We start from the raw sequence: 23,333 nt of genomic DNA, 5'->3' as shown, positions 1-23,333 counted from the left end.
TGAATTTTGTAATACTTTCCATATCTCTCATATATTCTTTGTTAATTCGTAGATACTTTAATATTTTTACTGCTACCTTTATCTTGCTTTTGGATATATTTTCTAGTTTGTCATTGCCTGAGTTTAGAAATGGTATTTATTTTTATATGTTGACCTTATTTCAGGAAATACACTAAAATTAATTCCAATAAGCTATTAAAGCTGTTGGATTTTTTAATTTTATCATCTCTAAATAGTAACTTTATATCTTAATTTTCAAAACTTACATGTTATTTTCTTTTCCTATGATATTTTTCAGGACCTCAGTACTCTGTTAAACAATATAAGTAATAATGGTCATCCTTGTCTTGTTCTATCTTTTAACAAGGTCTACATTTGAATGCCTTTTAAAAGTGAAGTGTATCTTATTGGGTTTTTTTAAGAGATTTACCAGATCATGAAATGCCCCTATGATTATAATCTCTGTTTTCCATTTGTGCTGATCCATCTCAGATGATTTTCTGCTTCTATTAAAGTAATCATGAGTTCACTGCTTATATCTGTGGCCAATTACACTGATATCTTTTCTGATATTCAATCATCCTTGAATTATTGGGGCAAATGATACTTAATTCTGATGTATTATAATGATATGTTACAATCTGATAACTTCAGATAACCAATATTTCTTAAAAATGTATGCTTCTATGATCATACTGTAATTTACCCTTTTTGTATTATCTCCAGGATTAGAATAAAAGGTCCAGTAACCTCATGAAAAAAACAGTGTTTAGCATATTTCTCTGTCTCCCTGTCTCTCACAACTGGTACATAAATTAAAAGATATAATTCTTCATAATGATATTATCTGTATATCTGTATATGTAGTTTTGATATTATGTGCTTTCCTAATATTATCTAGTGTCATTTCATTTTAAAGATATCCTTTGAATGGTAATGTAATTTGTTGTTTTTCAGTTTCTCAGTCATGTCTGAATCTTTGTGACCCCATGGTAATGTAATAGATCACAAAATAGGTAATATTTCAAAGATACTTAATCTCTGAATTTTTGGGAAAATATTTCCTTCTAAATAAAACTATACTGCTATGTGTTTTTGACAAGCAAAACTTCATACTAGATAGTGAGTTCCCTATGCCTCAAGGGTTATGATATCATAGACTTTCTATCTTCAGTTTATGGAGCAGTATAAGAAGTGCTTGATACCAACATGTTAGATGAATGATTGAATGAGTGGAGAAATGGTCATTGTTCCCCAAAAGTATGTTAATTTGGCTAATGAGATTTAGAGTGGGATAGGCACTGGCCAATAGATTGACTTAAAAAGCATAGAAAAAGGGAAATTCTAGAAGAAAAATTCTATCATTTCCTCCTCTCTGTTAAGCTCTACTTCTGAAATAGTTGCTATATTGAATGGGGTATTTAACAGAAATAATATTTTGCTTACCAGAAGAAAGTCTATTTTTTTTAAGGTTACAGTGTTTCTATTTACTTATTTATTGGCTGTGCTGGTTCTTCCTTGCTTTATGCAGGTTTTCTCTAATTATGGTGAATGGGGGTTATTCTTGGTTGTGGTGCTCAGGCTTCTTATTGTGATGACTTCTCTTGTTGCAGAGCAAGGCTCTAGGCAAGCAGGCTTTAGCAGTTGTAGCTCGTGGGCTTAATAGTTGTGGCTCATGGGCTTAGTTGGTTCATGGCATGTGGAATCTGTTGCTTTTTCAATGATCTTTATAATCTGTGTTCTATTGGTTGAATGACATGGAAACTTGCTTTAGCAGAAATTTTTATTTTGTTTCTTTTTCTCCTGTGAACATTACTTATTAAGGGTCCTTTTTTGCCTCAGAGTAGTTGCCTTTTCGCAAGATTGGCATTTCCATTTTGTAACGTGGCTTTCATGAGAGGGACTCTGCTGCTTTTAGTCACTGATGGAATGTTTCATTAGATGATGTTAGACATAACTTCATACATTGTCCTAGCTGCAAGGAAGTAGTCATACTCCAGGGCTCTGAATCTGATTTGTTAGTGCATAAAGAGCAGGCTTCCTATGGAAAGACAGGTCTTTATCTGAGCTTTTGCTGGCTGTTTTTTAAAAAGTTAAAGATTAAATTTGAATGAATTTTTATATCTGCAAAACTCTTTTAGAGTTGTACTCGCAGGTTCTTCTCATGGATGAATTCACAAAAAGATGTGAAGAAACAGTTTCAGAAGCTCCTAGCAAGTATAGACAGACATAGTGATGTCTGATATCTATGTGGAGGCTTACATTTATCATTATAGTTAGAACAATTGAGTCTTTCTGTAAAATTTGATGTCAATGAAAGGAAAAGATGTAAGAACTAGATATTGACATGTTTTTAACAAAAAAACAGCAACTTCTATTTTACTTTGTAAATCCATTAATTTCCCAAATTTATTGATATATAATTGACATATTATGTAAGGTTAAAATGTACAACATGATGATTTGATGAATGTACCCTTAAGGAACCTAGAATTATACCTACTGTATATGTGAGATCTTAGGCTTCCCTTTTTCCTCTCTTTCTGTCTTGTGCCCATATCCCTCTATGAGCTTGACAAGAAAAAAATTTACAACTTCCGCTCAGAGTAAACTCACATCTCCCATATGGTGAAAACACTGTGTGGAAGTGCAATGGGCATATATTTGAAAGGGCTTCCCTGGTGACTCAATCAGTAGAGTCTATCTGCAATGCGGGAGACATGGGTTCAATCCGTGGGTCAGGAAAATCCCTTGGAGAAGGAAATGGCAACCCACTCCAGCATTCTTGTTGGAGAATTCCACAGACAGAGGAGCCTGGTGGCTACAGTCCATGGGATTGCAAAGAGTTGGACACGACTGAGTGACTCATACTTTCACTACATTTGAAGTAGGCTTTGTAAGGGCAGATCCTATTAGGAACAGGGAAACTTTTTTTTTTTCATTTTTGTATTTTATGCTTAGTTTTCTAAAGTTCAATCCAGAAATTTTAAATATTTTGTATATATATCTATATAGAGAGATAGAAACATAGGGACTTCCTTGGTGGCTCAGACTGCAAAGAATCAGCCTGTAGTGCAGATCTGGATTCCATCCCTGGATCAGAAAGATCCCCTAGGGAAGGGAGTGGCTATGCATGGGTGCATACTAAGTGGCTTCAGTTGTGTCTGACTTTGCGACCCTTTGGACTGTACCTTGCCAGGCTCCTCTGTCCATGAGGATTCTCCAGGCAAGAATATTGGAGTGAGTAGCCATGTCCTACTCCAGGGGAACCTTGCCAACCTAGATATTGAACTGATGTCTCTTGTGTCTCTTACATGGGCAGGCATGTTCTTTACTACTAGCGCTACCTGGAAAGCCCATATATATGTATATGGTGGCTCAGACAGAAAAAAATCTTCCTGCAATGCAGGAAATGCTGATTTGACCCATGGATCAAGAAGCTCCCTTGGAGAAGGGAAGGGCTACTCACTCCAGTATTCTTGCCAGAGAATAGGAGCCACATCCTATTGAAGTATTCAAAAAGAAGCAACCATGGTCCCCATCCTCTAGACACTTTCTATGCCAGATATTAACAAATGTACTAGGTTTCTATTTTATGGATTTTGATCAATATCTCTATTAGCAATATTATAGGCCAAGACACACAATGTCTAGAGAGAATATCTACATTATAGTTAATATTAGAATGTGTCTGATGAATGATGAGGCTGTGCATCAACTGGGCCTGCTGCTTATGTTTTCAAGCAACAAAGGAAGGAAACTATACTGCTAAGTAGCATCTCCGTGTAGAATTTTACTCTATGGTCTAGAGACAAATCTACTTTTTTTCCTGGAGATCCTAATCTCTTTTTAAAAAATTAAAATATAGTTAATATATAATATTGCATGTTACAGGTGTACAATATAGTGATTCATGCTTTCTAAAGATGCTAAATTTATAGTTATCATAAATTTTTTTATAGTTATCATAAAATTTTGATAACATTTCCCATTTTGTATAAGACATCCTTGTAGCTTAGTTTACATCTAATAGTTTTACTTCTTACTCCTGGTTACCAGTGTGGAGAGGGAAGTGTGGAGGGGCAATAAAGAGCTAGGGAAATAAGAGGTATTTATTTATTCCCTTAATATCTATTTCTCCCTCATTTTACACACAAAAATACACACACATGCCACAAAACTCTAGGAGCACAGGGTCTTTGGTTCACTGCTCAATTAACAATGCCTGGTGCATGAAAAATGTGGAAGTATTAGATGCTCAGTTGTGTCCGACTATTTGCAACCCCATGGACTGTAGCCCACCAGGCTCCTCTGTCCATGGAATTCTCCAGGCAGGAATTCTGGAGTGTGTAGTCATTCCCTTTCCAGGGGATCTTCCCAAACCAGGAATGGAACCCAGGTCTCCCACATTGTGACAGATTTATTACCATCTGAGGCACCAGGGAAGCCCAGATGATTAATACTGAACACATTATTAAATTAATTGTTTGCATAGTATTTCATTTCATAGATAAATAAGCCTTACTCTGCTTAACTCTACAGTTGGACAATTCTCTAATAAGTAATGTGATGTTTGGTGAGTTATTGTTATCTATCAAGTTTATGTCCATCAATTCAGTTCAGTCGCTCAGTCGTGTCTGACTCTTTGCGACCCCATGAATCGCAGCACACCAGGCCTCCCTGTCCATCACCAACTCCTGTAGTTCACTCAGACTCACGTCCATCGAGTCAGTGATGCCATCCAGCCATCTCATCCTCTGTCGTCCCCTTCTCCTCCTGCCCCCAGTCCCTCCCAGCATCAGAGACTTTTCCAATGAGTCAACTCTTCTCATGAGGTGGCCAAAGTACTGGAGTTTCAGCTTTAGCGTCATTCCTTCCAAAGAAATCCCAGGGTTGATCTCCTTCAGAATGGACTGGTTGGATCTCCTTGCAGCCCAAGGGACTTTCAAGAGTTTTCTTCAACACCACAGTTCAAAAGCATCAAATCTTTGGTGCTCAACTTTCTTCACAGTCCAACTCTCACATCCACATATGACCACTGGGAAAACCATAGCCTTGACTAGACGGACCTTAATCGGCAAAGTAATGTCTCTGCTTTTGAATACGCTATCTAGGTTGGTCATAACTTTTCTTGCAAGGAGTAAGCGTCTTTTAATTTCATGGCTGCAGTCACCATCTGCAGTGATTTTGGAGCCCCCAAAAATAAAGTCTGGCACTGTTTCAATTTAACAACAACAACAAAAAACCCTATTTGGATAACAGTATCAAATTTTGAAAAATTCTCTTTAACAGGATAGTTATTATTAACCTCTTTATAAAAAATTTTAAGCAATTTATACAGATTTTCAAATTGTCATTGGAATACTCTATACTAATTTCTACTTTCTCTGTTTTTCATATAGATGGATATTTTAGTAGATTCTAGCCAGGAGAATATTGATTTTTTTTAAAGCTAGAATAATTAAAAAAATATTCTAAATAGGAAAATAGCAAACTATATTCTCATATGTTTTAGTGATGTTTTGTAATTATTCTGCTTTCTGTATTGAAGCTTTATAGTTTAACTCCTATTTTCTTCACAAAACATAAACACATAGAGATGATACATCTATATATATTTTCATAGTTAAAATACATGAATATTAACAAAATATCCACCTATATAAGTAATAAAATTTAAGGAACATCTGTATTTAAGAAACACCTTATATTTAGGTTGTGCAGTTTTTCTTATATGTAAGCTGAAATGCCAATATTTTGGCCACCTGATGCAAAGAGCTGACTCATCTGAAAAGAATCTGATGTTGGGAAAGATGGAAGGCAGGAGGAGAAGGGGACGACAGAAGATGAGATGGTTGGATGGCATCACTGACTCAATGGACATGAGTTTGAGTAAACTCTGGGACTTGGTGATGGACAGGGAGGCCTGGGATGCTGCAGTTCATGGGGTGGCAAGGAGTCAGACACAACTGAGTGACTGAACTGAACTTAACTGTATCTCTAACTGCTAAAATAGAATGGACACTTGTATTTTATCATTGTTATTTTTTAGTGATATTTTTCATTAATATATTTATTTTTTCTTTTTTTAAATTTTAATTTTTTAAAATTTTTATTGAAGGATTTTTTTTACAGTATTCTGTTGTTTCCTGTCAACCTTCAACGTGAATCAGCCATAGGGATACACATATCCCCTCCCTCTTGAAACTCCCTTCTATCTCCCTCCCCAACCCACCCCTCTAGGTTGATACAGAGCCCCTGTTTGAGTTTCCTGAGCCATACACAAATTCCCATTGGCTATCTATTTTACACATGGTAATGTAAGTTTCCATGTTACTCTTTCCATACATCTCACCCTCTCCTCCCCTCTCCCCATGTCTATAAGTCTTCTCTATGTCTATTTCTCCATTGCTGCCCTGTAAATAAATTCCTCAGTACTATTTTTGTAGATTCCATATATATGCATTAGAATACAATATTTATCTTTCTCTTTATGACTTACTTCACTCTGTATGATAGGTTCTAGGCTCATCCGCCTCATTAGAACTGACTCAAATGTGTTCCCTTTTTTGGCTGAATAATATTCAATTGTGTATATGTACCACCACTTCTTTATCCATTCATCTGTTGATGGCCATCTAGGTTGCTTCCATGTTCTAGCTATTATAAATAGTGCTGTGATGAACAGTGGGATACATGTCTCTTTTTCAATTTTGGATTCCTCAGGGCATATGTCTAGGAGTGGGATTGCTGGGTCTTATGGTGGTTTTATTCCTAGTTTTTTAAGGAACCTCCATGCTGTCTTCCATAGTGGCTGTAACAATTGACATTCCCACCAACTGTCCAAAACTGTTCTTTTTTCTTCACACCCTCTCCAGCAATTATTGTTTGTAGACATTTTCATGATGGCCATTCTGACCATGTGAGGTGATATCTCATTGTAGTTCTGATTTGGATTTCTCTAATAATGAGCGATGCTGAGTATCTTTTCATGTGTTTGTTAGTCATCTGTATGTCTTCTTTGGAAAAATGTCTGTTTAGGTCTTTTTCCCACTTTTTGATTGGGTTGTATGTTTTTAAGGGATTTATTTGCTTGAGCTGTTTGCATATTTTGGAAATGAATCCTTTGTCAGTTGTTTCATTTGCTATTATTTTCTCACATTCTGAGGGCTGTCTTTTCACCTTGCTTATTAGTTTCCTTTGTTGTGAAAAAGCTTTTAAGATTAATCAGGTCCCACTTGTTTACTTTTGTTTTTATTTCCGTGACTCTAGGAGGTGGGCCATGGAGGATTTTGCTTTGATTTATGTCATTTCGTGTTCTACATATGCTTTCCTCTAAAAGTTTTATAGTTTTTGATCTTACATTTAGCTTTTTAATCCATTTTGAGTTTATCTTCGTGTATGGTGTTAGGAAGTGTTCTAATTTCATTCTTCTACACAGAGCTGTCCAATTTTCCCATCATCATTTATTGAAGAGGCTGTCTTTGTCCCATTGTATATTCTTGCCTCCTTTGTCAAAAATAAGATATCCAAGTCATGAGGCAGGAATGCACGTTTTTGTGTATTTGAAACATGCTGAAGAGAAGGGGAGTAAATATAAAGCTGAAGAGATAAATGTGCTGTGCTTAGTCACTCAGTCATGTTCAACTCTGTAATCCCATGGACTATAGTCTGCCAAGCTCTTCTGTCCATGGGGATTCTCCAAGCAAGAGTGCTGAAGTGGGTTGCCATGTCCTCCTCCAGGGTATCTTTGAGATCCAGGGATCAAACCTAGGCCTCCTGCATTGCATGAGGAGATAAATAGAATTACATTTATATGAAGGGATAAAACTAATACATAGAAATGCATGTTATACCTTTCTAAATAAAATTGTTATTACTTGCCTTACTGTTCTCTCAGACAATCAAGAATTAAATATTTGGAGTACCCTGTTGTTCTCCTGTTGCATATATTTAATCATCTGATCCTATAAATCTGATGACCTCTTTTCACAAACTCTGTTGCTTGTATTACTACCACTGATTCTTTAATTCATATCTGCATCCCCTTTTCTTAGACTATTTTAATAACATTGATGCTTCACTGCTTCTGAATTGTCTTCTTTATCTGAAGCATATACAACCACCTCTGGTAGATTCTTTATTTAAAAAAAAATATATATATATATATATATATATATATATATATATATATATTTGATTCTGTCCCATCTAGCTCACTAAACTTCAGCAATTCTACTTTTACTAAATCAATGCTCCTGATTTTGGCATTCAAATTTCATCAGCAAGCATTCTTAATCTACCTATCTGACATTACTTCTCTACCATGCTGCATTCTCTACCAAACTGGATTTTCCCAGAGTCTAATGCATCTTAATAGAATTTACCAAATATGGTACATATTTCATCCGTCTTGTCATCTATTGAACCATGTTTATTGAACATATCTATGCCTCTATGTGTGTTGTTCAAAATATCTGATATTCTACTCTCCACTTTCATCTGTTAAATTACTGCACATTTATCAAGATCTTTCTCATATAGCTCCTTTTATAAGGCCACTATATAAGTTCAGCTTTGGTTATCCTACTGATAATAATATATTTAGTCTTTGAATCCCCATAGCATTTTATGCTTTCTGGCTATATTATACTCTGATTTTAATGTAGTTATTTATTTTATTTATTAAACAATTTAGTGAGCATAAAATTATACTGCAAATAGAATTTCAAAGTAAATGTAAGACTTCATTTTGCCATTATTATTATCGATATTAATCTTCTTGTCACTGCAAGTCTGAAAGTTCATTAAATATGCATTGTAAGGTACTCTTTGTCTCAGTGTTTGAGGTAGTTATTATGGAGACACAGATGTAAATAGCAAATTAATAGATATGCTTTTAATTGAATTAATACCACATCTTATGTTGAAATAAAAAATACATATTAATTGAGGTATAACCGATTTACAGTATTTTATATGTTTCAGGTATGCAAAATATTGATTCACAATTTTGTATAAAATATGTTTACATGTGAGGATTACTTATTTCAGAGTCTAACTTCATCATCAGAAGTATGTCTTATGGGTTCTGTTTATAATTCATTTATAAGAGCAAATGAAGCTCTTTCCAACAGGTTAGCTCTCTTCCCCTTACTATAAAACACATAAGTCAAAAAACTTCTTTGCATAAAAGCTAGGTTAAGCAGTGGCTCAAAACTAGTAGTTCCTGCATTGGAATAACATTATCATTCCCTCGGGAGCTTTTGAAACTCTCAATGCCCAGGATATATCTGAAACCAATTAAGTCAGAATCTCTGTGGATTGTACCAAGGTATTAGTGTTATTTAAATCATATTCATCAATGTATAAAAAGAATAATGTGCCATGACCAAGTCAGATTTACTCCAGATATGCACAACTGGTTCAATATTAGAAAATCAATAAATATACACACTATTTTTAATAGTCTAGTGAAGAAAAAACACATGAGCCTATCAATTGTTTCAAAATAAATCACTTGATGAAATCTAACACACATTCAAGATAAAAACTCTCAGTCAACTAGAAATAGGAGGTAACATCCTCAAAATGAAAAAAATAAAAAATTGTCTATAAAAGAGTCCTAAATGAAATGATGGTGAAATCAAAATGCTTTCTTTTAAATTTAAAAAAAGGTGATGGCAATAATATTTTGTCTCATCAATTTTATATAATATTGGAAGTCTTATTCTGTGTAATAAGGCAAATATAAAAATAAAAGCATACAACTTGAAAAAGAATAAATATTTCCAGATGATATAATTATCTATGTAGCAAATACCAAACAATCTATAACAAAATTAGAATTAATAAGAGTTTGATATTGTAGCATGATACAAGATGAACACACAAAAGTCAATAAGTATATTAGTAGTGAACAAGTGGAAATAAAATTTTACATTGTTGTAATTGTTTAGTTACTAAGTTGTGTCCAATTCTTTTGTGATCCATGGACTTTAGCCCTCCAGGGGATTGTCCTCATCCAGGAACTGAACCCACATCTCCTGCATTGGCATGTGGATTCTTTACCACTGAGCCACCACGGAAATCCCAAATTTTAAATACAATATAATTTAAAATCGCTCCAAAAAATAAAATAATGTACAGATTAAAAAATTCATAGTAGCCATGTACTAAAAATTTTAAGCGTTGAGGAAATAAATTAAACTATATTTAAACAAGCATAAAGGCATATCACGATTATGTATTAGAAGAATCAGCATAGTAAGTAAAGATGGTAATTAACACACACACACACACACACACACATATATATATATGCTCAATGAATTTCTATTTAAATTCCAGCAACTGTCTTTTTGCAATATAGACAAGTTAATTCTAAAACTCTTATGAAAAGGCAAAGGAAGTAGAATAGCTTAAATACTTCTTTAAAAAAGAATAAAGCTGAAAGATTCTAACTACCCAATTTTAAGGCCATATATAGCCATAGTGATTAAGGTAATATTGTATTGGAGGAGTGACAGACACACTAATTGATGATATAGAAATAGACCCACACAAATGTACTGAACTGATTTTTGACAAAGGAACAAAAATAATTCAGTGAAGAAAGGGCAGAATTTTAATAAATTATGTAAAAATAAATATTTGAATTTGACTTAAATTTCACTCCATATAAAAAATTAACACAAAATGAATAAAATATTTAAAATATAAAATCCTAAATAATCTAAAAGAAAATCTAGGAGAAAATCTTTGTGATGTAGAGTTAGGTGAGGAGTTATTGAACATGACACCAAAGATGCAATCTAGAAGAAAAATGATAAAGTACATTTTTTTCAAAATTAAAAATATATTTTCTATAAATATCCCATTAAGAAGATGAAAACTTAAGCTACAGACTGTAAATAATACTTGCAAAACATGTAAGAAGTCAAAAGAATTCTATCCTAAATACAAAAGAAAAATATATTTTACCTAAAAGGACATGCAGATGTGAGATAAGTAAATAAATAATGATCAAATCATAAGCCAAACTAGAGCACAAATTTAAGCCATGACAAGATAATATGTCTACCAAACAAAATGGCTGAACCAAAAATACTGAAAATACCAAGTGCTAACAGTGATGCAGAACAACTAGTGCCTTCTTAAGCTAGTGGGGATGGGAAACGATATGGCCAGTCTGCAAAACACTTTGACAGTTTCTTGTGAAGTTATATATGCACTTGCCATACTATCCAAGAATCACTTTTGTGTGTATATTTATTCTAGAAAAGTAAAAATAGCTATTCATTCAAAGCTCAGGAGACCCTAGTTTGATTCCTGGGTCAGGAACATCTATTGGAGAAAGGATAGGCTACCCACTCCAACATTCTGGGCTTTCCTTGTGGCTCAGCTGGTAAAGAATCTGCCGGCAATGTGGGAGATCTGGGTTCCATCCCTGGGTTGGAAAGAACACCTGGAGAAGGAAAAGGCTAACCACTCCAGTATTCTGTCCTGAAGAATTCCATAAACTGTAGTTCATGGGGTAGCAAAGAGTCAGCCACGACTAGCGACTTTCACTTTTTCATTCAAAGCTCTGTTCATAGGAGTTTTGTAAGAGACAAAAACTGGAAACAAACCAATTGTCTCTCAGTGGGTAAACAGATGCACAAACTGTGACACATACAAACTATGAAATAGTGTTCAGCTATTAAAGAAATAAACTTGATACATATAACACCAACCAGGATAAACCTAAAGGGCTTTGTGGTGAGTGAAAAAAAAAAAAAATCTCAAAAGGTTACACACTGTATGATTATACTTATATAATTATTTCAAAATTAAAAATTGCCTTGATGGAGAGAAAGTAGTCAGGTTTAGGATTGGAGAAGGGTCTGATTATGCACTGATCAGAGCAAACACCCTCTTCCAACAACACAAGAGAAGACCCTACACATGGACATCATCAGATGGCCAAAACAAAAATCAGACTGATTATATTCTTTGCAGTCAAAGATGGAAAAGCTCTATACAGTCAGCAAAAACAAGACCAGGAGCTGACTGTGGCTCGGTTCGTGAACTTCTTATTGCCAAATTCAGATTTAAATTGAAGAAAGTGAAGTCACTCAGTCATGTCTGACTCTTAGTAACCCCATGGACTGAAGCCTACCAGGCTCCTCTGTCCATGGGATTTTCCAGGCAAGAGTACTGGAGTGGGTTGCCATTGCCTTCTCCAGGGGATCTTCCCAAACCAGGAATGGAACCTGGGTCTCCCGCACTGCAGGCAGATGCTTTACCATCTGAGCCACCAGGGAAGCCAAAGTGGGGAAAATCACTAGACCATACAGGTATGCCCTAAATCAAATCCTTTATGATTATACAGTGGAAGTGAGAAATAGATTTAAGGGACTAGATCTGATAGAATGTCTGATGAACTATGGACAGAGGTTTGTGACATTGTACAGGAGACAGGGAGCAAGACCATCCCCAAGAAAAAGAAATGCAAAAAAGGAAAAATGGTTGTCTGAGGAGGCCTTACAAATAGCTGTGAAAAGAAGAGAAGTGAAAAGCAAAGGAGAAAAGGAAAGATATACCCATTTGTATGGAGAGTTCCCAAGAACAGGAAGGAGAGATAAGAAAGCCTTTCTCAGAGATCGATGCAAAGAAATAGAGGAAAAGAACAAAATGGGAAAGACTAGAGATTTCTTCAAGAAAATTAGAGATACCAAGGGAACATTTTATGCAAAGATGGGCTCAATAAAGGACAGAAATGGTATGGACCTAACAGAGAGGAAAGGTGGCAAGAATACACAGAAGAACTGTACAAAAAAGATCTTCATGACCAAGATAATCACGACGGTGTGATCACTCACCTAGAGGCAGACATCCTGGAATGTGAAGTCAAGTGGGCCTTAGAAAGCATCACTATGAACAAAACTAGTGGAGGTGAAGGAATTCCAGTCGAGCTATTTCAAATCCTGAAAGATGATGCTGTGAAAGTGCTGCACTCAATATGCCAGCAAATTTGGAAAACTCAGCAGTGGCCACAGGACTGGAAAAAATCAGTTTTCATTCCAATCCCAAGGAAAGGCAATGCCAAAGAATGGTCAAACTACTGCACAATTGCACTCATCTCACATGCTAGTAAAGTAATGCTCAAAATTCTCCCAGCCAGGCTTCAGCAATAGATGAACCGTGAACTTCCAGATATTCAAGCTGGATTTAGAAAAGGCAGAGGAATGAGAGATTAAATTGCCAATATCCACTGGATCATCAAAAAAGCAAAATAGAGTTCCAGAAAAACATCTATTTCTGCTTTATTGACTATGCCAAAGCCTTTGACTGTGTAGATCACAATAAACTATGGAAAATTCTTCAAGAGATGGGAATACCAGACCACCTGACCGGCCTCCTGAGAAATCTGTATGCAGGTCAGGAAGCAACAGTTAGAACTGGACATGGAACAGCAGACTGGTTCCAAATAGGAAAAGGAGTATGTCAAGGCTATATACTGTCACCCTGCTTATTTAACTTCTATGCAGAGTACCTCATGAGAAACACTGGACTGGAAGAAGCACAAGCTGGAATCAAGATTGCCGGGAGAAATGTCAATAACCTCAGATATGCAGATGACACCACCCTTATGGCAAAAAGTGAAGAAGAATTAAAGAGTCTTGAAAGTGAAAGAGGAGAGCGAAAAAGTTGGCTTCAAGCTCAACATTCAGAAAACGAAGATCATGGCATCCTGTCCCATCATTTCATGGGAAATAGATGGGGAAACAGTGGAAACAGTGTCAGACTTTACCTTTTTTGGGCTCCAAAGTCACTGCAGATGGTGACTGCAGCCATGAAATTAAAAGACGCTTACTCCTTGGAAGGAAAGTTATGACCAATGCAGACAGCATATTAAAATGCAGAGACATTACTTTGTCAACAAAGTTCCATCTGGTCAAGGCTATAGTTTTTCCAGTTGTCATGTATTTATGTGAGAGTTGGACTGTCAAGGAAGCTGAGCACTGAAAATTTGATGCTTTTGAACTGTGGTGTTGGAGAAGACTCTTGAGAGGCACTTGGACTACAAGGAGATCCAATCAGTCCATCCTAAAGGAAACCAGTCCTGAATATTCATTGGAAGGACTGATGCTGAAGCTGAAACTCCAATACTTTGGCCACCTGATGCGAAGAGCTGACTCATCTGAAAAGACCCTGATGCTGGGAAAGACTGAGGGCAGGAGGAGAAGGGGACGACAGAGGATGAGACGATTGGATGGCATCACTGACTCAATGGACATGAGTTTGGATAAACTCCAGGAGTTGGTGATGAACAGGGAGGCCTGGTGTGCTATGCTTCATGGGGTCGGACATGAATGAGTGACTGAACTGAAGTGATTACAAAGGGTAAGCAAAAGAAAATTTCTTTTTGGCAATGAAACAAATTTGTGTCATGGTTACAGCAGTTGTTAGATAAATCTATTCATGTGATACAATTTCATTTCACCACACTCTAAAAAACAGCAAAAATGAGAGTATGTAGAAAATGCTGAACTGTACATGAAGTTTTTAGTTTAGTTAATAGTGTTATACCAATGTCGATATCTAACATTTAAAAATGTATTTTGGCCAACTAAGATGTATCACAGGGGAAGATGGGTAAAACCTGTATGAAAATTCTCCTATTTTTGTAACTTATTATGAGTCAACTATCTTCAAAAAGAAAAGTTTAGGGAAAAAAAGAAAGAAATTTCCATTATTTCCAAAGTTAGGTCTTATGCCTAAAAATAACAAGGGTATCCTTCCCCTCAAGGGGCTCACAGTAAAGCAATGTTTACTTTTTAACTAGCATAGTAAACATGGGAGGGGAGGTAGGTTTGAGAGTGGGATTTTGGAAATGCTTGTAAAATGTAAATGTAAGTACAGGAAATAGTTGGATGGGAATAAAATTCAGAAGAGAGCATGCATATACAGGTGGGAGACATCAGCATAGGATGAGAGTATCAAGAGAGCATATTTTATGAAAGATGACTTGGAAAGATACCCTCATAATATCTGGCCTGTCCTCTTCAACTGCACAGCCACACAAGCTTGAGGTGCTGTCTCTTCCCCTTCTATTAGTGTATTGGTGCTGTGGCAGAGGTCACAAACTCAAATGCCAAGCAATAACATAAATATGTGATTTGAGTGCAGCAGAAAGTTGATAGAGGACCAGAGGTCCACTGGAGAATGGTCAGAAGCCTGCCTGTTTAAAGTCTTTAAACTCAAATTTTGTTCAAACATGTTTCTACTAGCCAATCATAAAAAGACTGCAGTCAGATTCTGCCAAAAGCTGCTGATTCTGTCAGGCATGTAGCTGACTGGCTTACTAATCTCTGATTAATTGATGATACACTCACTGGTTAATATGTTACCTGTCTAGGATGCTTATATTTCAGAAAAGTGTTTCGTGAGATGCAATAATTTTAGCTCTTGGGAATTTCACATCAAGAAGCACTGTAAGATGGCATAGGAGAGTTCTTTAAGCAACCCTACCTAAATTGCAATGCAAAGAGAAAATAGTGTGAAAAGCCAATCCTTATTTAAAAAATAAGCCCATATAACACAAAGTGATAGTGACCCTTGGAAATTCTGTTTATCGTCAGCTATTTTTTTTAGACATCTTTTTTTGGCTGACTTATTATAAATGCTGTGTAAGTATAGACATACCTTCTTCCTTGCACATGTTAATCTTTAAGACAGAGATTTCCATTTATCAATTCAGATAGCAAGCTAATCAACTAAAAAGAATTTGACACATGGAACATGAGTCAATCAATTTTACAATTATGATTGGAATCAGATACTTCACATTTTATGCTAATATTAGTGCTTCAGGTGACAGTAATTAGAAATAAATTATTTCTGCAAAAATTCATCTCAATGCATAGCAAATCAAGGGCTAGGAATAAGCTAATTTGTTTAAGGAAATCAGATTGTAGCAAATATCTAATGAGAAGCATAGTACTGTATAATATATTAGGAAAAATAAATGTGATGTAAGATGAAGTCTGACATAAGCATGGGTCTTCATAAAATCTCCTTACCCTGATTTACAAGCTCCTTTACCCTGTCTGAGATGGTTCATGTTTGCATTGCTAAGCATATCTGCTTTTTGTCATCTATTATGCTCTAGCTATGTGATTTTCTTTTTCTATTATTTTTAGACATCTTTTTATTGACTGACTTATTAGAAATGCTGTGTAAGTACAGGCACACATTCTTCCTTGCACATGTTAATTTTTAAGACAGAGATTTCCATTTATCAATTCAGATGGCAAGCTAATCAACTAAAAAGAATTAATATTCTTTTTGGTAAAACTTAATGGCAAAAGCGTTTAAGCTTTAGAGCCTTTACATCAGCTGCTTCCTTGGCCTGGGATCCTCATTCCCCAGATACTTGAACTTTTAACTCCTTTCTTGTCATTCAGATTGTTAATATTATTAAGATATTACTGACTCAACGAGTTCTGTCTAGAACAATTAATTTAAAGTAGTTACCTGATAGCTCTCTATAACATTGTTTTCTTTTAATTATCTGCATGCACTGATCACTGGCCGATATTTTAAAACTTATTCATTTGTGGTTTTTCTTCCGTTTGAATCCATCCTTACACTTTACGAGTGCTGGCATATAATACAAGCTCTATGTAGCAGGCTCAATGGTGTCTTCAAAAGAGACAAGTTCTAATCTCCAGAATCTGTCAATATGACTTTATACAGCAAAAGACATGAGAAGTTAAGGATGTTGACAGGAGGAGTTTACCTTAATCTATCTGGGTTACCCTAACCACACACCGAGAAGGTGATATGGAGGTAGAGGCAGGAACTGGAAAGATGAAATCATGAGCCAAGGAATGCCAAGGCAAGTCTGAAGCCACTAGAATCTAGAAGAGGACAAGAATTCTTTCCTAGACCCTCCAACAGCAGCACTGCCTTGATGCAAACTTGAATTCAGACTTCTGGCCTCCAGGACTCAAGTTCAGTTCAGTTCAGCTCAGTTCAGTTGCTCAGTGTACATATATATATATATATATATATATATATATATATATGTGTGTGTGTGTGTGTGTGTGTGTGTGTGTGTGTGTGTGTGTGTTTACTGAGCAAAGGAAATACTACTTCCCCCCAACTAATATAATTAATGAAGAAATATTAAGCTGTACTTTATATATTTCTATAAAAATAAAGGCATATCATTATAGAAGTAGCAAAAATAAGAATTGTCCAATATCAGAGGTGGAAAGAAGGTAACTTATTTAATCTCAGACTTCCTCTGAACCACACACAATCTCCAAAAATATGAAAGCATAAAACTCATTGAATTTAGAAAATAAAAAAATACAGCATAAATGAACCCTTACTGGAATATTATATTTGAGGGTGAAGTCCAACTAATCAAGAGATTAATGATAATGATACAAATGTTAGGAATGTAAAATAATAAATGTTTTGGTATAAGAAATGCTTTCTAACTATGGCTCAAAATCCTGAATCAACAAAATAAGGATTGATTTCAATAACATTACAATGAATTTCTGATTAGTCAATCACAAGATAAATTACTTTCTGTGAAAATTATTTGCAGTCTTATCACAAACAAGACCAAATATTTCAAATCTGTAAAGATTTTACAAGTGTTGATAAGGATAAAATCAATAACCTCATAAACAACTGGGCAAATTATGTGACTAGGCAGCACACGAAAAGGCAGAAACAACTTATCCATTCACATAATTAAAGATGTCCAACCTTGTTAGCAACAGAGATGGACAGTAAAATTGCACTGAAATATCATTTTCCCCATTAGTGAGGTGAAAATCCAAAAATTTGATAATACTCCCTATTTGTAATATTTTGGATATCAGGAACTTTTGTACATTGCTGTCTCAGGAAAATTTGTGCACACTCCAAGGCAGAAAATGTATAAGAAAATTTATCAGAAAAAATTAAGAAATAAATTAATAATTTTTGCACACTAAATTCAGTTTGAGGAATTTATTTTACAGGTGTACTCCCAGAGAAAAAAAAGTAAATATTGCCGTATTGTTTGTAAAAATAAGGACTTCCCTGGTGGCTCAGATGGTAAAGTGTCTGTCAACAATGTGGGAGACCTGGGTTCGATCCCTGGGTCAGGAAAATCTGCTGGAGAAGGAAATGGCAATCCACTCCAGTACTATTGCCTAGAAAATCCCATGGACAGAGGAGCCTGGTAGGCTACAGTCCACGGGGTCACAAAGAAAAATATTTTAAACTTCCTAAGTGTCCATTAATAGGGAACTGTTTAAAAGAGTTAAAACACATCAATATAATAGAAAACTGTGCAGAGAAATTGATGACTCTGCAGTAGTGACATGTTGTGAAATAATAGACATATATTCCCACATATATTGTGAAATGATAAACATAAGATGAAATAAAAGTGAGTATAGTGCATTATCTTTGACATTTTAAGTACAATATACAGTGACTTGGACCTGTTTGTCTTAATTGTAACTCTCTGGGCTTCTTAAAACTGGGTGTCTATTTCCTTTCCCAAGTTAAGGAAGTTTTCAGCCGCTACTCCTTCAAACAAGTTATCTGCCTCTTTATTTCTTACTCATTCTTCTAGGACCCCTAGAATATGAAAGTGTGTATGCTGGATGTTTTCCCAGAAATAACTTAAAAAAGATCATCATTTTAATTCTGTTTCTTTTCTTGCTAAGGAAAAAAACAAAAGCTAAGATTATTTGCATTACTCTGTCTTCCATTTCACAGATCCATTCTTGTGTATCATCTAATCCACTGTTGATTCCTTCTAATATATTTTTAACTTTAGTTAATGTATCTTTCAGGTCTGTTTCGTTCTTTATATTTTCTGGTGGCGGTTTAGTCACTAAGTCATGTCCAACTCTTGTGACCTTATGGACTGTAGACTGCCAAGCTCCTCTGTCCATGGGATTCTCTAGGCAAGAATACTAGAGTGGGTTGCCATATCCTGCTCCAGGGGTCTTCCCAGGCCAGAGATAAAACCTGCATCTCTTATACCTCCTGCATTGGCAGTCTGGCCCCATGAAGTGACAGGACCAGATGCCATGATCTTCTTTTTCTGAATGTTCAGCTTTAAGCCAACTTTTTCACTCTCCTCTTTCACTTTCATCAAGAGGCTTTTTAGTTCCTCTTCACTTTCTGCCATAAGGGTGGTGTCATCGGCATATCTGAGGTTACTGATATTTCTCCTGGCAACCTTGATTCCAGCTTGTGCTACATCCAGTCCAGTGTTTCACATGATATACTCTGCATATTAGTTAAAAAGCAGGATGACAAAATACAGCCTTGTCATACTCCTTTCCCAGTTTGGAACCAGTCTGTTGTTCCATGTCCAGTTCTAACTGTTGCTTCCTGACCTGCATACAGAATTCTCAGAAGGCAGGTCAGGTGGTCTGGTATTTCCACTTCTTTAAGAATTTTCCACAGTCTGTTGTGATCCACACAGTAAAAGGCTTTAGCATAGCCAATGAAGCAGAATTTGATGTTTCTCTGGAATTCCCTTGCTTATTCTATGAACCAACAGATGTCAGCACCTTGATCTCTGGTTCCTCTGCCTTTTCTAAATCCAGCCTGAATATATGGAAGTTCTCAGTTCACATACTTTTGAAGCCTAGCCTGAAGGATTTTGAGCATTACTTTGCTAGCATGTGAAATGAGTGTAATTGTGTGGTATTGAACCTTCTTTGAGATTGCCTTTCTTTGGGATTTGAATGAAAACTGACCTTTTCCAGTCCTGTGCCAACTGTTGAGTTTTCTAAATTTGCTGGCATATTGTGGCACTTTCACAGCATCATCTTTTAGGACTTGAAATAGCTTGTTTTGAATTCCATCACCTTCACTAGCTTTGTTTACTGTGATGCTTCCTAAGGACCACTTGACTTCATACTCCAGGATGTCTGGCTCTAGCTGAATGATCACACGACCGTGCTTATCTGGATCATTAAGGCCTTTTTTGTATTGTTCTTCTGTGTATTTTTGCCACTGCTTCTTAATATCTTCTGCTTCTGTTAGGTCCATACTGTCTCTGTCCTTTATTGTGCCCATGTTCACATGAAATGTACCCCTGGTATCTGATTTTCTTGAAGAGGTGTCTTATCTGTCCCATTGTACTGTTTTTCTCTATTTCTTTGCATTGTTCACATAGGAAAGCCTTCTCTCTTTTTTTTTTTTTTCATTTTCATAGGTAATTTTATTTGGTTTTTAGAAAAATATATACAATAAATGGAACCTCAGTTTTCTTAAATAGTTTTAAATTAAAAGTATGCAAGTGAGAGGACAAGTGTTATTTCCACAGTCAGGACATCAACACTGTTTAACACAAAGTGGCAGATAGGCATTTCTGCAGCAAGTCACAAACGTGTACAGGAATGGTAGGAAGTGAGTAGGAGCAGCTTGAGACCAGCAGGCTAACCAGCTCAGACAACACAGTGGGGGTGAGGCTTCTATCTTGCCCCTTTAGTGTGAATTTAAGAAAAGAATGATTTGCCTATCCTAGCCACTACAGCTTTTGAGTACAAACATCTGAATGTGGGGAGAAGGCCCTCCAGGGCTCTGCTAACAAGCTAACTGGGCCAGCCAGAGCCTGCCCTTTCCATTTGGTATTCAGCTGGACTGAGATGTATTAGGATTATCCGTCAGTCACAGTTCCACTGGTAGCAGATGTAACGAACTCAAAGGCTTGGAGTATTTGTAATGCCATTTGCTTTGGATGGGACCCCTGCTTTCTCCTGAACATTCTTCACGAATTCACAGTATCCAAGTGTTTGTGAAAGACCTTTTCATGTGGCAGCCGTCTGACTTCTACATAGTTTTGAGACGTTAAGCAGGAAGGCAGCAGGAATTGTATTAGCTTTGTTTCAACTCTGCCATTTCCCCTATATAATATATGCTAGATTATATATAGTATATACCACAGTTACTCCAGGACTATTTCTGCAGGGACACAGATCCTCCCTCCACTGGTTCTGGGGCTTTTCAAGGAACTGCAACCTAATCATCATGCCAGCCAGAGGCCAGTCTGTCATGGGATTTCCTGAGGAGCTTAAACAAACTGGATTATACAACTGCCACGAGGAACCACCTTCCTTCCTCACTCTATGCATTTACTAATACCTAAGCAAAGCAATGAGGCCAACGTCAGAAGCAACATCAGGCTTTGGGGTCGACACACACTTGTGTGAGTGGGAGAGAGAGGTAACAGGAAACAGGCCAGTTAGCCGTGGAGCTGGTGGTTCACTTAGGAATGAGAGGAGTGAGATCGGTATTTGGTTCTCTGTTCATCTATTTCCTGTTTAGTTTTCTTGATGCGACTAAAGATCTCCTTAAAAAGCGCTTTGTATTCTGGCGGCGTCGAGGTAGTGGGGGAGCTGATGGGCTCTGAGGTGACAGAGGCTGGGTCCCAGCTCAGGGTGCTGGGCTTGGGCTGGGCGTGCAGGGCAGCCAGGTCCTTGGCCGGAGCCCGGGAGGTCTGCTCAGTCTTGTGGGACAGGCTGTCCTCCTCCTGCTGGCACTTCTTCAGCAGCTCCTCGTACTTCACCTTCAGGGCGCTGTACTGTGTGTCCACCTCATGCAGAAGGGAGATGCTTCTCTGTTTCACTGCCTGGGCCCAGCGGATGCAGGTCTCCTCGTGGCCCCTCATGATGTCTCTGCCCGCCAAGCTGCTCAGCACCGTCTCGCTGCTGCTACGCTTGAGGGGCTTCCTGTGCACTTCAGGCACGGTCAGGAGCATCTCATCCAGCAAGCGCTGGCCAGGCTCTTTGAAAGGGACAAACAGAGGGTCCGGCACCAGCTTCTCCACCCCGTTCACAAAAGGATGCTCCGCCTGCAACATCTGCCACATCTCGGCCATCTCCGCCTCCAGCTGCAGCGCACAGGCTCGGTAGGCGTCCGTGGCCCCCAGCTGCTGCTCCAGCTCGCTGTTCTTCAGCACCAGCCTGTATTCCTCCTCCATGGTCACCCGCTTCTGCCGCTCCAGGCTCAGCTGGGCCTGCAGCATTGTCACTGTTTTCTTCAAATGCTCATTTTCTTCCTCATCGGGGCTTTGCTGACTCGGTAAGGAAGTGATCTTCTCGGCAAACACATGATCGTACACGAAGTGCTGGCAGAGGTCATACAGCTCTTTCAAAGACGAGAAGCTGGGGGCCGATTTCTCCTGGTCATGCTGTTAGGGACCAAACGACGGGCTCTAGGACCTGAGTCATGTTTACCAGAAAGAGACAGGATATGCGCTCATCCTGCCTGGCCGATCATGTAATGCCAGCTATTCCTGTAACTGAGACAAAGAACTGCCTGTATATAAGCCACCATACTCCTTTGTTCGGGGCTCTTGTCGGATTCCCTTGTGTGGGATGAGACTTGAGCCCTAGCGCGCTAGAGATAAACTCCCTTCTTGTTTTTGCATTACTGCGGTGGACTTGCTCTCTCGGTCGGTTCGGAGATACGGGCTCGGAGTATAACACATGCCTCCCCTGGCTCCTTCTCCTTTGGCTGGATGATTTCAGCTCCTCCACTTGGCTCTGGAGGTGATCAATGTTCATTTGCAAGCATTCAATTGTTTCAGTCAGACTCAGACTCTTTTGCTGTGAGGCCTTGCTGTCAGCAACGAGCTTTTGATTTGTTTCTTCCAGTTCCCTTGCTGTGACGTCTAATTGCTCATAAACCTTTGCATGCTGTTCATTCATCTGCCGCAGAAGCTCCACCTGCTTGGTCAGATACTCAGTTTCCTGTAACTGCTCCTGATTGGTTGTGTACATCTGCTGAAGAAAATCCTCCAACTCTGTTTCCATCCAGTAATGTCTACCCAAGTTCAGCAGCAAGTTGGAGATCTTGCTGGAGTTCCTGGTGGTCGTACCACGATTCGTCCTCCATCTCAAACTCCTCCACCAGGTTTTCCGCCAGCATCTTGGCCGGCTCTTCTGTGGGCAACGGTCCCCGACGCTGCCGGTCTGCCTCAGCCGCTGCCCCGGGCTCTCCCCCGGCCCCTCGGCCCTCAGCCAGAGCCGCCCTTGGGCGGGACGCGCCGCTGCCCAGGCTCCACCGCGATGCCTGACCACAGCCGCCCACAGCCGCCGCCGGTGCTGCCGCGGGGCGGCCCGCAGCGCACGCCGCGGACTGGCTTCCCTCGCGCCGCCCCAACGGCAGGCGCCTCGGCGCGAGCTCCTGAATCGGCTCTCCGAGGCGGCTTCTCAAGCCGCAGCCGGGCCCAACGTGGCCAAGAAAGCTTTCTTATCTCTCCTAGCTATTCTTTGGAACTTTGCACTCAGAAGGATGTATCTTTCATTTTC

At 38.0% G+C, this 23,333-nt stretch overlaps 1 protein-coding gene across 1 annotated transcript; it reads right to left on the bottom strand.

Moving 5' to 3' along the window:
* Positions 1-21,186: 21,186 nt before the first annotated feature.
* Positions 21,187-22,950, bottom strand: LOC138445070 (cerebellar degeneration-related protein 2-like). The gene is given in 3 exon segments (XM_069598890.1): positions 21,187-22,210; positions 22,509-22,833; positions 22,835-22,950. Coding segments are annotated over 3 exon segments (1,365 nt in total). The 3' UTR covers positions 21,187-21,286.
* Between the last annotated feature and the right edge of the window lie 383 nt (positions 22,951-23,333).

The sequence above is a fragment of the Ovis canadensis genome, chromosome 8, assembly GCF_042477335.2.
Source record: "Ovis canadensis isolate MfBH-ARS-UI-01 breed Bighorn chromosome 8, ARS-UI_OviCan_v2, whole genome shotgun sequence".
Lineage (NCBI taxonomy): Eukaryota > Metazoa > Chordata > Mammalia > Artiodactyla > Bovidae > Ovis > Ovis canadensis.
Note: the sequence above shows the minus strand (reverse complement) of the source record. Positions and strands in the feature narration are given on the sequence as shown.